At 55.3% G+C, this 16,535-nt stretch overlaps 1 protein-coding gene across 3 annotated transcripts in view; it reads left to right on the top strand.

Moving 5' to 3' along the window:
• Nucleotides 1-16,535, top strand: part of RASA3 (RAS p21 protein activator 3) — a 133,748-nt gene that overhangs the window by 71,287 nt on the left and 45,926 nt on the right. For all 3 annotated transcript variants that reach the window (XM_032151428.2, XM_032151430.2, XM_032151429.2), the window contains 2 exons: nucleotides 3,328-3,431; nucleotides 14,117-14,211. In XM_032151428.2, the coding sequence (XP_032007319.1) occupies nucleotides 3,328-3,431; nucleotides 14,117-14,211 (199 nt within the window). The remainder of the gene's footprint in view (nucleotides 1-3,327; nucleotides 3,432-14,116; nucleotides 14,212-16,535) is intronic.

Here is a 16,535-nt window from a genome sequence, read left to right as displayed (position 1 = left end):
GAGTGTGATGTTCCCCTTCCTGTGTCCATGAGTTCTCATTGTTCAATTCCCACCTATGAGTGAGAACATGCGGTGTTTGGTTTTTTGTCCTTGCGATAGTTTACTGAGAATGATGTTTTCCAGTTTCATCCACGTCCCTACAAAGGACACGAACTCATCATTTTTTATGGCTGCATAGTATTCCATGGTGTATATGTGCCACATTTTCTTAATCCAGTCTATCATTGTTGGACATTTGGGTTGGTTCCAACTCTTTGCTATTGTGAATAGTGCCGCAATAAACATACGTGTGCATGTGTCTTTATAGCAGCATGATTTATATAGTCCTTTGGGTATATACCCAGTAATGGGATGGCTGGATTACTGTTAATTGTTAACGCTTGTCCTGTGAGTAGCTCGTCACCTGAGGCCTTGCGTGAATATTAAAATGCGCATCTGGTGTCCCTTTTGGCTTCGAGGTTGATGGTGGTTTTTCCTGCCTGCCAGTGGGGGCGCTGTCTGCAGAGCACCAAGCTTCTCCAGGAGGCCGCGGGGCGCTGCCTGGGGAGTGTGCGTCCTGCGCCGAGATCCTGCAGCTGTGACTTTACACGGGGTGGAGGCGGGGTCACGACCCCTGCGCCTTGTTATGAAAGCAGCGCATTGTGAGGGGCGCATCTGTGGTGCCTTTGTGTACATGTGCACCCAAGTGCTCCAGGGCACATGCATGCATGCACGAACATGCACACATGCCTGTGGGCACACACGTATGGTCACATGCATGCACACACCCATGCACATGTGCCTGTGGGCACACACACCCGTGAGCACACACATGCACACACCCATGCACACTTGCCTGTGGGCATATGCACCCACGGGCACACATGCGCACGAACACGCACACGTGCCTGTGGCGACACATATACGGGTACACACATGCACACACAAACACGTGCCTGTGGGCACACACGTACGGGCACATGCATGCACACACACACACACATATGCCTGTGGGCACACACACCCATGGACACACATATGCCTGTGGGCACACACACCCATGGGCACACACCCACACACACGCCTATGGGCACACACACCCCTGGGGGTCCCTGACATCAGATCTTGTCGGTGCCCACGCAGACGCAGGAGATCAGAGGATGGCTCGCCTGCGTCAACGACCAAGGAGAGAATGTGTTTAAAGGAAAGGTGACTTTCTAATGGGCCTTCATTAACCAGGACGCTGCTACAATGGAAATTGGCGGAAGTCCCTGAGCATTCTGCCTTCATTGAAAGATAAAGTGATGTTTCTTTTGTGTGTAAATGGATACTGCTGTGTTTCTAAAATGCTTAAAACAATGTAGGTATTTTAGGCTTCCCTTGGAAGATTGTTTTATGACAAAAAATGGTTTTCTGAGTAAACGTTACCTAGTCTCTGACCCAGTTATAAAAATAATGAAATCAGTGAAATCCAAATGAAATGCCTGTCATTAAGGCCGCTGCAGAGGGAAGGGGTGGGGCCTGGACTCCGGACCCCTCCCACCTGGACTCTGGGCCCCTCCCACCTGGGCTCCGGGCAGCAACGGTCACCGCCCCAGGTTTGGGCCTATGCCTGTGCCGTATCTCCTGGTTTAATTTGCATTTTCTCAAGGGCTAATGACATGGAGCATTTTTAATACATTGTTGGCCATTTGTCTTCTTTGGTGATATGTGTGTTCAAATCTTTTGCCCCTTTTTAAACTGAATTATTTGTCATCATTTATTGAGTTATAAGAGTTCTTTATATATTCTGGATACAAGTCCTTTATCAGATAACTGACTTACTAATATTTTTTCTAGTCTGTCTTTTCACTTTTTTTTTAAGTTTTTATTATTTTTTTGAGACTGAGTTTCGCTCTTGTCACCCAGGCTGGAGTGTAGTGGTGCAATCTTGGCTCGCTGCAACCTCTGCCTCCCAGGTTCAAGCGATTCTCCTGCCTCAGCCTCCCAAGTAGCTGGGACTACAGGCACCCACCACCACGCCCAGCTAATTTTTGTGTTTTTAGTAGAGATGGGGATTTGCCATGTTGGCCAGGCTGGTCTCGAACCCCTGATCTTAGGTGATTCGCCAGTCTCAGCCTCCAAAAGTGCTGGGACAGGCATGAGCCACCGCGCTGGCCCTTTTCACTTTTTAAATAATGCTTTTAATGCAAAAAAGTTTTTAATGTTTTTAATTTTGATGAAGTTTGATTTTCCATTTATTTTTCTTCTGGCACTTGTGCTTTTGGTGACAAATCTAAGACATCTTTACCTGACTCTAGGGTGCAGGTTCATTCTCATTTTCTTCTCAGAGGCTGGTAGCTCTAACCCTTACGCCCTTACACATGGGTGCGGGGTCTGAGCTCATTTCTGTGTGTGGCTGGGGTGGGGCCTGTGCCGTTGGTGACTGTGTGGACGCCCCCCTGGCCCAGCACCGTTGACCTTCCTTTGCTTTCTATCAGAATGGTTCCTCCTTGAATAACTTACATCTTTCCTATTTTGGACCTTAGCAAAAATGTGCGTGAAAGTGGGCTTATTTTAAGTTCTGAGTTGGTGGTAGCTGTGCATGCACTGCAGTAATTGCCAATGGGTCCGGCGTGGGGAGGAACCTAACCCCACCTGTGCCAGCCCAGGACAACAGGGAGGTTTGCTGAATGGCAAAGCCCACTGGCTTCTGCTTCTTTATTGGGGTCGCGGTTATTTCAAGTCTCCATCTGTAGGGTGGCTGCATCTCCGGGTGACTCACGCGTGGGCGGCCTGAGCCGTGCACTCTAAGCACAGTCAGCAGCGGGGGCCTCTCCCCCAGGAGCGAGGACTCTAAGTACAGTCAGCAGCGGGGGCCTCCCCCCCAGGAGCGAGGGTGGCTGGGCAGTCAGGACTTTGTACTGGATCTCTGGATAAAAGGAGCGGTGCAAGGCACTGGAGTGCTGTGTTTTATGTTTAATGCATAAAGGGAGCCACCGCCTGCCCCAAACCGGGTACCTTCAAAACATTACGATGGCCCTGAGGCTGCACCTAGACCTGAGCACGTACCATGGAAGTCATTCTGGCAGTGGCCATGGTCTCTGTGGAGGTCTCTGAGCTTCCTGGACTGCCCGGCGGCCCAGCTACAGAAGTTCACCTGTGCAGCGCAAAGGCTCGAGGTGGAGGCCGGGCAGCAGCTACGAGGCCCTTCACCCCACAGGGAGCTGCAGGTTCATGTCTCATGCATGCCACACAGTGCAGGGCGTTCTCAAGGCACGTTTAAAACTAAGACCACACGTGTGTGCCCCGGGGGTGAGGCGCGAGTGTGGCCTGTGTTCTAACTGGCGCTTTTCTTTGTCTCTCTAGCCCCTTTTACGGAGAAGACTTTTACTGTGAAATTCCTCGGAGCTTTCGTCACCTGTCCTTCTACATTTTCGATAGAGACGTTTTCCGGAGGGATTCCATCATAGGTGGGTGATGAATGAGCGTTTACTTCCCCTTTTCCGCCTGTTCTGTACCAGGGGAGTATTAGCATTTCAGTCCAGAGCCTGGCTGGATGGTGCTGAGCAGTCGCTGCAGCCCTTGGGGTCATAGCAGGCCTCGGGGTCACAGCAGCCCTGGGTGTTCCTCCTGATCCGCTCTTGGGATCTGGCCTGGCATCTGTGGTCCCTGCTGGAGCATCACACCAGGCTCAGGTCAGTGAGTGCTGCCAGTCGAGGCTTCCGTGGCCCCTCAAGGCAAGAGCGCAGCATCCCCGACCCCCTTCAGACAACTTCCCAGGGCTTCTCCCCGGGGCATCTGCGGGGGGACCTTTGCATGGATGTGGGGCCCTCCCTCCTCACCACATCCTGGCTGTCCCTGTTGCAACTTTAGTCCCCACAGTGTGGGCACAGAAAGGGCGGGTGGGGGTGGGGGCATGTGGCTTCAGTTTCCCCCTGGTTTTCGGGGCAATACTGTTACTTCCAGGAGATGGTGTGTTTGCAGCAGGGGTGGGGCTGCTCCTGGAGAAAGCTCATGGGCAGTACTGCCTGGGATCATAGGAAGGCGGCATCCTGTGAGTTGTGGGGCCTCTTGGCAGAGTGGACTTCAGGTTACTTGGGGAGCTCCTTGTTCCTAAATGCAGCCAGAGGACCCCGTCAGGAGCAGACCTCACGTAGCAGGTGTGGGAGGCTGAGGTATCAGGCTAATTCCCATCGTGATGCTGGGAGAGCCAGGAAGGGAGGAGGGGTCCTGCGGCACCTGAGCTCACGCCCAGGACGGGCGGCTGGAGAGCCAGTGTGTACTGGCTGCCACAGCCTGAACCCAGACCCCAGGTGGTGCAGGCTCCTCGTCTCCATGGCCGCCGGGATGCTGAGTGGGACAGGGCAGGAGGAGGAGTCCCCCAGGGGGACCCCCAGCTTGGCCCCAGGCAGCCTGAGGGCCCGGGGGTGCAGGAGGCCAGCGAGGCCACAAGGGTGCTGTGCGGGGGCAGGGGGCTGCGTCCGTCTGACGTCACTGCTCACACTGGCTCCTCACACCGCGTCACGGCCGCTCCACCCCACGCCGGCTGCCCCCCTTTCCCCAGCGCTCACCTGTGTCCCTCAGCTGTGGGCTTTCTTCATCGTCCCTGTTCCTCTGTTTGTGAGCCGTGGACCAGGATCTGTGATCTGATCCATTCCCAGTGCTTGGCACACAGAAGTGAGAGGCACGGCCAAAGGTCCACCTCCAGAGCTTGAGTGTCCTAAAACCCAGCCTGTCCCCACTGGGCGGCCGGCAGCTAGTGTGTGTCAGCACGACGTTGAGAGAGAGAGAAGGGGGCATGAGAGAAACAGGCTAGCAGGTAATGCGTAGGCTCCTGTCTGCACTCTGCCATGTCCCGGGCCTCCACGGCAAGTACCCTGACAGAAACAAGGAGAGAGACGCCCATCCTGACTGGTCTTGCTCTCTGCCTGGCGTTGAGATGGGCTTGGCTGGTGGCAGCTGTGAACCCAGAGGCCCTCGGGGCTGGGCAGAGCCTCACCTGGCATTGATACGGCCAGTGCCCCCTCACCATTGCAGGGGTCGGGACCTGGACATTTGTGGGACTGTTGTTCACTGTACCCAAGTGATTATTCTTAGAAACTGCTGTGCTTTTCATGGAAGTCTCCAGAGTTTGTTTAGAAAATACATGGAATGGGTCACATGGATCTCAGATAATTGACATTTGACTTCATTTTGAGTGGGAACGCTGTGCTGGGTGCTTCCGCAGCGGACACCCTGGCCCTGAAATGCGATCGCAGAAGGTGTTTGTGCTCCTGAGTGCGGTGGGCACCTGGCCCCCCTTCAGGGTCTTGCTGTGCTGGGCCTCGTGGAGCCTTGTTGGTGAGGTGGTCTTGAGGGTCCAGTGTGACCCCTGCACCCCCCTGCTCAGTGTCTGCCTGGGAGGCCCTCAGGTTCAGGCCCATAGCTTCATGTCGCGTTCAAGCCGGGTGCTGTGGAAGGGTTCCCTCTTCCTCTCTCCCTCTGACCAGGGCATCGGCTCCAGGGCTAGTGGCTGGCAGTTCTCCCTCCGGGCTCAGCCGCTCTGCACCCCCTCCTGAGGCCACACCTCCTCCATCCCCACGTCCTGCCATGCCCGCCTCCAGGACTGGGGCCTGCTGCAGGAGATGGCCTCCGACCCTGCGGCATGGGTGGGCTGCCCTCCATGACCTGCCTCCCCTGCCCCACTCGTCGGTTGTGGTTCTTTTGCCTGTTGTGCTGTGTCCACTGCAGAGCTTCCCGGAGCCCATGGTCCTGCAGGGCAGGCCTGTGTCTCGCTCCTGTGTTCTCAGCCCCTGCCGGGGGCCTTGCTCCAAGGGTGTTCCCGGAAGAAAGGGAGGTGTGGAATCCAGATTATTCAGCGGAGGCTAATGGTGTATCTGGCGGGGCTCAGCCTGTGCTGGGCGCCACGCGCGAATTGAAGTGTGACCGTGTGTCAGGCCTCATCACCGGCTCAGTTTATACGCGAGAATCCACAGGAATTTGATTCATTCTCGAAGGTGTATGAGACATTTTTTGAGCGACAACCCTAAGGAAAAAGAAATTTAAAAAATTTTTGGCACATTTTAATAAAAGAAGCTGATCAAGTTAGTTCTGGAGTTATATGCTCTGAAAATAACCAAGTAAGATGTTTATTGATCATTCTGTTGACGTCGTCTGCTAGTGGTTCTTGGTGGCTTTACGATTATGGTGACTGGACTTAGATGTTTCACTGTGGCTTTTGCAGCCATGAAAATGGCTGGCCGGGTGCAGTGCCTCACGCCTGTAATCCCAGCACTTTGGGAGGCTGAGGCGGGCGGATCACGAGGTCAGGAGATCGAGACCATCCTGGCCAACATGGTGAAACCCCGTCTCTACTAAAAATACAAAAAATTTAGCTGGACGTGGTGGCGGGTGCCTGTAGTCCCAGCTACTCGGGAGGCTGAGGCAGGAGAATGGCGTGAACCCGGGAGGCGGAGCTTGCAGTGAGCCGAGATCGTGCCACTGCACTCCAGCCTGGGTGACAGAGTGAGACATCGTCTCAAAAAAAAAAAAAAAAAAAGAAGAAAAGAAAATGGGTGGCAGTCTGGATCTCCGGTAATGATTTATCTTTATGATGGTAATTATGCTGTTACCCGGCATGAAACACCAGGTTCTGGGGAACGCGTTTCTGGGTGGAAGTACGCGGTGGCCACTGGCTTCCTGGCCGCGTGGTCCTCCTGGTTCTCTTGTTTCTAGCAGCCGCCCACGCCCTGAGGAAACCCCACCTGCCAGCAAGTCTCCCTTGGGGCAGCCACAGCTGTGCTCAGTTGCAAGTTCAGGTCCAGGAGTGAAGGGTGCACCGGCAGGTGCCAGAAGGATGGGGGCGCATCCCTATGGCGTCGGGGGTGTGGGTTGGGGACGGGAGGGCACCTTCAGCCTGGAGGGGGAGGGCGGTGGCGATGGAAACCGGCAAAGGCAGCTGAAGTCGAAAGTGAGACTTGGGGAAATAAAGCCCCGCCCTCAGCCCTCCCCAGCCCACCCCGGCGCCTCCACCGGCTGCAGTCGGCTCCCGCCGCCGCACGAGCAGAAGGAAGAGGTGTCCGGTGTCCGCGGGACCCGGGCGGCGTGACCGTAGCCTCCTCTGTCCCCGGGTCGTGGCCCACAGAGCGCGGCTGCCGGCGGGAACTGTCAGTCAAGCCGGGCTCCCAGCCGCAGGGCCGTGGCCTGTGGGACGCGCGGGGCGCGGGCTCCTTCAGGATTCCAGGCGCAGGGAGGCGGCCTCTGCCCGGACCCGGCTGCCGGGCGCTGCCCCCGTGGAGCACAGACCGGAATCTATGACTCCCCGCAGCTCGGATGCGTGAACCGCGGACATGCGCGAGGCCCGGCTCGGTGCTGTCAGTCACAGCAGCATCGGGGTCTTCACCGCCCACCCTGGCGCCTCCCTCCTCTTCCCGCTGGGCCTCCACCTTCCTCTGGGCGCCGGCTCTGGTAACACCACGTCCCCCTCCATTTGCCCCTCCAGCCCCTAGAGACTCTCTGAGGCTTCCCAATGGGGTGGGGGGTGCAGTGAGACCTCCAGTCTTTTTTTTTCTTCTTTTTGTTTTTGAGACGGAGTCTCGCTCTGTCGCCCAGGCTGGAGTGCAGTGGCGCGATCTCGGCTCACTGCAAGCTCCGCCTCCCGGGTTCACGCCATTCTCCTGCCTCAGCCTCCCGAGTAGCTGGAACTACAGGCGCCCGCCACCACGCCCGGCTAATTTTTTGTATTTTTTAGTAGAGACGGGGTTTCACCGTGGTCTCGATCTCCTGACCTCGTGATCCACCCACCTCGGCCTCCCAAAGTGCTGGGATTACAGGCGTGAGCCACCGCGCCCTGCCGAGACCTCCATTCTTTGTGTATAAATCAGGTGGTCTGCAATTGACATATGGTACAGTTCACCGTTAGGTGTAGCCTTCACCAGTGTGTGCAGTTGTGTAGACACCACAACTAAGATACGTTCCCACAGCCCAGAACACTCCTTTGGGCCCCTTTGGGGTGGATTGCCTACCCTGGCCCGCAGCCCCTGGCAGCCACTGCTCTGCGGCCTGTTCCCACAGTTTTGCCTTTTCCAGGAGGCCACGTGAGTCAAACCCTGGAGGGACTGTGCCCTCTGCCACCGCTGGTCCCGCGCTGTGCGGCTGTGAGCCAGGTCGCCCCCTTCCACAGCCCATGGGTTTCCATCATACGGACGCACCTCAGCAGCCGCTGGATTGTGTCTAATCCTCAGGAATTATGAATAAAGTCACCATAAACATTCTCGGATAGGTCTTTGTGTGGACGATGTTTCTGTTTCTTACTCTGAGATAAATACGTGGGAGTGAGGTTGCTGGGCCCGCTGTTGGGTGTGTGTTTACTTTCATTAGAAACTACCCAACCGTGTCTCCAGGTGGCCGCCCAGTCTGCCTTCTCTCCAGCAGGGAGTGAGAGCAGCAGGTGTTTCGCATCCTGCCCGGCCCTTAGGACCGTGAGTTTTTATTCTCTAGTTTTTATTCCTATTTGCACTCCCATAGGTGTGCACTGTCTCACTGTGGCTTTTATTGCGTGTCCGTGAAGAGTGGCGTTGAGGACCTTTTCATGGGCTTAGTGATGGCTCCTTTCCTTCTTTGGTACATTGTTCAAATCTTTCGCCCTTTTAATTGGGTTGTTTTCTGGTACATTGTTCAAATCTTTTGCCCTTTTAATTGGGTTGTTTTCTTGTTACTTTTTAAAGTTCCCTGTATATTCTGGATACCAGTCCATCACAAGTGTGCTTTGCAAATATTTCTTCCAGTTTGTGGCTTGTATTTCATTTTCTTACCATTGTCTTTGAAGAACAGAAGTTTTTGATTTTGATGGTCCAGTTTATCACATTTTTTTCTTGTATGATTTGTACGTGTGGTGTCATGTCTAAGAAAGTCCTGCCTACCCCACGGTTGTGGCAGTTTTCTCCTGGAAAGTGTGTGCTTTCAGCGTTTACATTTAGTTCCATGATCCGTTTCAAGCTGATTTCCACGAAGAAAAGGGTTGGGATTCTGTTTTTTCCACGTAGACATCCATTCGTTCCAGCGCCCTTGGTTGAAAGACGACCCGTCCTCCGTTGATGACTTTGGCACATTTACAGCTTAGTTGGCTGCACTGTGTGGGTCTGTTTGTGGCCTCTGTATTCGGTTCCATCTGAGGTAGGAGGTGGGACTGGACTCTGGAGGCAGGGCTCGGACTCTGAACCAAATTGAGGACTAGCTGAGACAGGGATGGGTGGAAGCAGCTTTCCATCGGACACACCTGCCAGTGTGCCGTGTCAGCTTACCATTGCCATGGCAACACCTGGAGGTTACCACCTCTTTCCATAGGAACGACCCCGTGACTCGGAAATTACCACCCTTTTTCTAGAAATGTCTGCATAATCTGTCCCTTAATTGACATATAGTTAAAGTGAGGATAAATAAGACTGCAGGAGTGCCCGGAGGTGCCACTCTCAACACCCCGCCTATGGGGAACCCTGCTCTGCAGGAACGGCTGAGACTCTCAACACCCCGCCTGTGGGGAGTCCTGCTGTGCGGGAGCAGTTTCAGAGCTGTCACTGCCGCCTCCATAAAACTGTTTTCTTCTACCACCACCTCGTTCTCGAATTCTTTCCTGAGTGAAGCTACAGACCCTCTGAGGCTAAGCCCCAATTTGGGGCTCGCCTGCCCTGCGTCATATTGATCCACCTGTCCTCATGCCAATACCATGCAGTCTTGATCACTATAGCTTCATAGCAGGTCTTACGTTGTAGTGTAAGATCATCAAATTTGTTCCTAAACTTGTTTTGCTATTCTAGATGTTTTGACTTGCCATATATACTTTTGAATGAGCTTCTCAATTTCCAAAATAGTCCCACAGGAATTTTCACTGGGATTACATTAATCTATAGATTAATTTGGGGAGAATTAATATCTTAACAAAACTGAGTCTTTAAATCCATGGACATGGCATATCTTTCCACACGCTTGGGTCTTTCCAATTTCTCTCATCAGTGTTTTGTGATGTGTTTTCAGCCTACACAGTTTGCACACTTAAAAACGTTTATTTCCTTGTGTTTTATGTGTTTAATGGAGTGGTTAAAAATTTCTTAGGTAGTCCACCAAAAGCACAAATCTAAAAGCGTAATTTTGTGAAAGGTGCTGTTTTTGTTTAATTTTCATGGTCATTGCTTGTGTGTAAAACGCAGTCGACATCTCTGCACTGATTTTGTGTTCTCTGATCTTGCTAAACACACCAGTTAGTTCTATTAGCTTTGCTGGTAGATTTTTTTTTTGTACATTCTATGAATAAAGGCTTTTATTTCTTCCTTTGGGATCTGCATGGCCTTTGTTTTTTCCTCGTGGCCCTGGCTGGGACACAGGTGGGGTCAGAGGGAGGCGCACGCATCTCAGCCGCATTCCCTGTCTCGGGCAGCTCCTGCTCAGTTGTGTCCTGTGGCTGTTTCCCCTTTTTCTGGTCCCTCTGCAGCTGGTCCCCCATCTGATGCCCTCCAGACCCCTGGCTCCTCTTTTCTGGACGGGCCTGGCCAGCACAGATGCAGCAGAAGAAAGTGGCCCTTCCGGCTCTCGTGGTGAGAAGGCAGCTGCCTTTGCCCAAGTGAGAAAGGGAGGCCCAGAGTGTTCGGTCAACTTTTTGGTGTGACTCAAGTAGATGGGGACAACCCTGTGGATTAGGCACATCAGAGAAATTTAAATAGACGCCGAGGCTTTTAGATCAGGCATTTTCTCAGTTCAGCATCTGGAGATACGAACATGCACGCTTCAAATGTCCACGTGTTCCCGTTGTTGAATGTGGCTGGCTTCTAGAAGGAGAGGTTGGGGGCTGGTGACAGAAGTGACCCCACGTCAGGAATGAGGTGGCAGGGGCAGGGATCCCTTCTTGAAGGGATTTTAAATCCTTTTGAATGTTGTGGATTTTGTTCTGTTTCTGTGTTACCTATTAAAAAATTAAATGAAGTACTTGTAAAAATAAAGACGTGTAATCATGTGCCAGTTACAAGATTCTTATCCACGTAAATATGTGACTTCTCCCGTCCCAGTTTCAGCTTATAAAAATGTGAAGACACAGTGACATTGCAAGTATTTAAAACTTCAGACTTCAAAACTGACCCTTCTGTCCAGCTGAAGGCGTCTTGGAGTCTGCAGATTTATCCCTTTTCACTGAAATATATTGCCCAACTCAGTTTTAAGAAGTTTTTGCTTTCACGTGGCTTTATTCCTGTGAGACTCAAAACTGAGGTTCGTGTTGTGGGGGAAAGGGGAGGTTTTGCAAGAGCCACGCAGCAGTTGTCAGAGGAGAGGACAGAGTCCCCCCTCGGGACCCTTGGATTCAAAGGCGCCCGCCCAGGGCTGCGGGTGGGAGGGCGGGGCGGGGCTCAGCGAGTGAGGCAGGCCAGGAGGAGGTGTCCTGGCTGTCGTCCACCCTCGTGGTCTGCGCCATTAGAGGCCATTGGAGGGAGTCCACGTGGTGTGTCACCGGGTTTCTCTCTGAGCCTCCCTGGTGTTCCTTCTCCCTCATGTGCGGGGCCTGTTTTCTCTGCCGGCCCCCTTGGTTCTTGACTTGGCTCTTGCCTGCCCTCGGTGGTTTCAGCGTCGTCCCGTGCAGCTCCAGGTGGTCTGTGTATGTCTGTGTGGCAAGAGCTGAGCCGATGAGGTCACCAGGCTGATCGTACGAACCCACGAGTGCCTGTGTGCTGTGTCTACGTCCGGGTAGCTGTGGAACTGGCCGGCCCTGGCTGTGAGCTGGGGGTCCTGGAGCTGTAGTTTGCTGGGAAGAGGCTCCAGCCCTGGCTGTGAGCTGGGAGTCCCGGAGCTGGGAAGGGGCTTCTTCCAGGGCTGTTCCCAGGGCTGCTTTGCTTTGCAGAGTGGACGGTGTGAGGTGCAGCCAGCACCCCTGAGGACACGAGATGAAGGTGCTGACGTGCATGGCAGGTGTCAGCGGCACTGGAGGCCAACTGTCCTGATTCCGCCTCTGTCCTTTGGGCACTTGGAAAGCGTCTTTGTGCCTCTTTCCACCTTCTGCACCTCCCACCATGTCCTGTGGCCACGTGGTGCCCCATCATGTGGCCGATCCTGCACTGTCCCACAGGGTCTGGGGCTAGTGCTGAGCTGGGTGTGTCTCAGACCCTCCGAGTTCGCAGACAACGGAGGGGCCTGGTGGCCAAGGCCCACGGGCTCTGAGATCAGTCACGGAACGGACCAGTCAGGCTGAGATGTCTCGCTGGCACGAGCTCACTGGGCGGAGGAGCTCCTGAGGGAAGACGCGTCCTGGGACCTCGCAGGGTGGGGACACTAACAGAGGAAGGAACGCTGGCAGGAAGGCGGGGACGGAAGCTCCCTCTCCCTGCAGCCCCGGCCTGCTTGTCTGTGGGGTGTGCAGGGTGGGACCTGCCCCTCCAGGGTCACTGCAGGACCGACTGAGATGGCACCTGTGAGAGGCTGGCGGCGGAGTGTTCCCGAATTTACTGAGGCTGCACAGAGCGTCAGGCCGAAGCGTGCAGCTGCTGGACGCCAGGCCGGGGTTGTTCCGATGGGAGTCTGCGGAAGTTTTTTGAGACACGGAAATATAAAAGGATCTTCCTTGGAGGAGAGAACTGGGGCTGGGCTGCGCCGTCCTGGCGTGAGGCAGGGTGGCCGGGTAGGAGGCCCAGGCCGCTCCCGGGAGCCCGGGTCATGCACAATGTGCTCAGACCCTGCGGCTGCGGACGCTGCGGTGGAACCGGGGTCTGCAGGGACCAGAGTTTCTTGCTTCAGTGACTGGACCAGGATCCTTAAGGAGGGCGTGTGTGTCTCTGGGTGCAGAACGGAGACGGGAGGTGTCTGCCAACATTTCCCACCTCACTGGATGGGCTCAGACATCACATGTGTGTGCGACTCCCTAGGAGTTCACGTGCGTCTGTCAACAGAGGTGCACGTGCTGCGTGGGTGCTCACCGTGGTGGGTGGCGTGGTCCACAGTGTGCGGAGGCCACTGGCAGGGTTGACGTGGTGGTGCCATGAAGGGACGCAGGATGGGAGATGGCTCAGTGCCCAGCTCCTGACAAGCCCTGTCCTGCCGGGGATGGGAAGGGCATGCGTTTGCCCCGCCGCGGGAATTTTTCTGGAATGAGGTGAACGTACAAGCAGATAATAATGATTACAGATGCGAATTTACACATAAATCCATACTAGGTAAACGTATATTGTACAAATATATTCTGATATGTATTTTCATTGGAAGTGTAACGCCAAAGTACTAAGCCTGTTTAAGGCACAGGAAACTGTTTAGAGTGGACGTCCCCAGACTTTGGGGCCCACACAAGTGCCCAGGGACCTGTGGTGGTGCAGATTCCAGCCCACACCAGAGCTTCTGTTCTCCTCCGTCTGGAGAAGGCCAGGAATCTACACTTTCAGGCTCTCCGGGGTCCCAGAAGGCGGCTCATTCATTACACTTTAAAGGCACAGATTCAGACCAACCCACATCGCGTGGGAAGGTGGCAGCTCATTCTAGCTGTCAGTCCTGCCTGTGAATAACCTGAGCACCCACATGCATGCACACACGTGTGTGTGTCCACACACACGGAAAGCAAACTCTAGGCACACGTGTGTTTCAGGCTGTAGCTCGCACGGGTGCACACATGTCTCTCTTGCGGCGTGATGCCGTTGCCTTGGTGGTGTGTGAGGTGTGAGATGTTTATTTGTGAGAACGGAGCTCTTGTGCACCCAGCAATCTCCGAGGCACCTCCTGCCGTGAGAACTGGCCACAGACCACAGTGAAAGTGAGGTGCGCATTGCCGATGGAGCGGACGTTCACGCCTTCACAGCGAAGCGTCTGGAACGCCTTACTGGAAGGGAGACAGCGGAGACTTACCCCTGCACCTGATTATTTTGACTTTTTAATATCAATTTTTAGAGACACAGTGCCACCATGCCCGGCTCATTCTTTTATTTTTTTGTAGAGACAAGGTTTCACCATATCGCCCAGGCTGGTCTCAAGCGACCCTCCCCCCGGGCCTCCCAAGCATGGGGATTCCAGGCATGAGCCCCGCACCCAGCCGGTGCCCCATTCTGAATTAAACTGTTGGAAATAAGCTGCGGTGATGATGGGCTGGCTTCTGCTCGCAGGCGTCCTGGCTCTGGGGCCTGTGCCCGTGGTGAAGTCTTCTCTGCTTGTGTTGCAGGGAAGGTGGCCATCCAGAAGGAGGACTTGCAGAAGTACCACAACAGGGACACCTGGTTCCAGCTGCAGCACGTGGACGCCGACTCGGAAGTGCAGGTGAGACCCTCGGCACAGCCCTGGAAACCAGAGCCCTGGGACACTATGGGGCTTCGAGACGGGCTCAGCTCCGACTGTGGCTAAAGACGTAGATCGGGCTTCGGCCTTGACAGGGAATAACGATGAGCAGATTGTGCGTGTTCGCCCGCTCGTGGTTGGAGTGGCCGCGGGCTCTGTCATGGATTTTGGGTTAGGCGTGTCCGCCCGCTTATGCTCGGAGTGAGCGTGGGCTCTGTCACGGATTTTGGGTTTTCCCTTTGGCTGCTGCCGCCCTTTGTCATGCACAACTGAGGCAATCCTGAAAACAAACACGGAGGGAAAGGACAGGCACGCGTCACTGAGGGCCAAGAGAAAACACGGGTGGGGAAGGGCCGAGCCAGGGTCAGCCCTCGGGGACCCTCGCTTCCCCACGGTCGGCTGAGCGGGCTGCTCCCTGGCACGCGGCGCCAAGAAGGGTCTTAGCTGAAAGAACGTGCTGGTCTCCCGTGTCCGTCGTCGGAAGTGGCCAGGGGCTCGCCCTGGCTTGCCGGGCCTGTGTGCCGACTGGGGCTCACCCCGGTCCTGTCCAGTGGGAGGAGCTTGTCCCACCTCCCCACGCAAGACTGGGGGTTCCAGTGATGGGGCCCATGTCCCAGACCCTTGTGTTCACAGCTGCTCACGGACGCACGGTGCCCAGCTGCCCGGCAACAGCTGCTCCAGGCTTGCCTATAAGAGAGGGAGCAGTGGGGGTCAGTCTACCCGAGCCCAAGCCTGCACCAGCTCCTGTGGGGTCACCCTGAGCCCTGATCCATGACACAGAGCAGCTGCAAAGGCCACAAGCAAGGGGCACCGTGGCCCGGCCTTGGGATGTGGGAGGGTTTCCTGGGTGGGTCCTCAGCTGGGACCACAGTGAGTGTCTGAGTGTAGGGTTGCGGCACAGCGGCCCTGGGACGTGGGAGGGTGAGTGTCTGAGTGTAGGGTTGTGGCACAGTGGCCCTGGGAAGCGGGAGGGTGAGTGTCTGAGTGTAAGGGTTGAGGCATAGCAGTTCTGGGAAGCGGGAGGGTGAGTGTCTGAGTGTAGGGTTGCGGCACAGTGGCCCTGGGACGTGGGAGTGCTTCCTGGGTCCCCAGCTGGGACACACAGTGTGTGTCTGAGTGCAGAGTCCCAGCACAGGCCCCCAGGCTTGGAGCCAGCTCCCTCATCGGGTTGCTGCCGACGTCCTCTGCAGGCCTCAGTTTTCCCATCTGGGTGGGTTTGTGAAGCGTGCTGGAATGGTGTGTGTGCCACTGGATGGCGCCTGGTGCATTGTAAAGTGGTGGTGGTAACGGTTATTTTTTACACCTGGAGGCTGGCATCCTGGACAAATCCCCAAAATAGGTTCCTTGTGAGAACTGCCAGGAGACTTCAGCAGAGGCAACTGGGTGGGTCGGATGGAGGCTCCGTGCCCGCGGGTTCAGGGCAGATTTGGGCTGCGGGACTGGATGGCCTGGTGTCCTCTGGGAACCCTCATCCTCCGGGAACCCTCGTCGTCTGCGCTTCACTGGGTCAGGGTTGCCATCTGCCGAGGTTGTGGGCTGTGCACACTCCCATGGCCAGCAAAGGGTTCATTCATGATGCTGACCGTGAGCCCGGCTTGCGGAGGGGGACGGGGTGAGGCCCGGACGGAAATTAAGGAGTGGAGCCAAGAGGTCCTGGGGATGGCCCTGCCCCGAGGGACCTGTGCTAATTGTGCCTCACACTTAATTAACTCTGCTTCCTGGAAAGCGCTGGCTGGGGAACCCACACTTGCTGTGGAAAGGGAAGGACGCTGTGACTACTGCAGAACTAATGACTGTCCTCGCAGCCCCAGAGCACAAGGGCCCCAGCGCGCTGCTCCCGCGGACCTTGGTGTCCCGGCAGAAAGGCGGGGTTTCCCACGTGCTGCCCGGGAGATGAGGCTTGGTGACTGGGCGGCTCCCGCCTGCATGTCCGCGAGTTCCCCGGCTCTTCTATTCTGGGATACCCGCCGTCGCCTGGGTCTCCGTCACAAGGGCCTCTGAGCAGGCAGAGTGCGGCCTCGTCGTTTGCCTCGGATTCAAGTTTGGTTTTATTGGGAGGTGTAGCTTTTCCTCTTTCTTGCCTTTTATTTTTTAACTGATTTAATTTTGAAATGGTTATAGATTTATAGGAAGGCACCAAAACAGTACACAGGAGTGGCAAGGGGTGAATTCCCACCTTTCCCTGAAAACGGAAGGCCATGCTCCCTTCTCCCGGCTTCCCCTAACGGAAGGCCATGCTCCCTTCTCCCGGCTCCCCTGAACGGAAGGCTGTGCTCCCCTCTCCCGGCTCCCCTGAATGGAAGGCT

This window comes from Hylobates moloch, unplaced genomic scaffold (assembly GCF_009828535.3).
Source record: "Hylobates moloch isolate HMO894 unplaced genomic scaffold, HMol_V3 SCAFFOLD_4, whole genome shotgun sequence".
Classification (NCBI taxonomy): domain Eukaryota; kingdom Metazoa; phylum Chordata; class Mammalia; order Primates; family Hylobatidae; genus Hylobates; species Hylobates moloch.
Note: the sequence above shows the minus strand (reverse complement) of the source record. Positions and strands in the feature narration are given on the sequence as shown.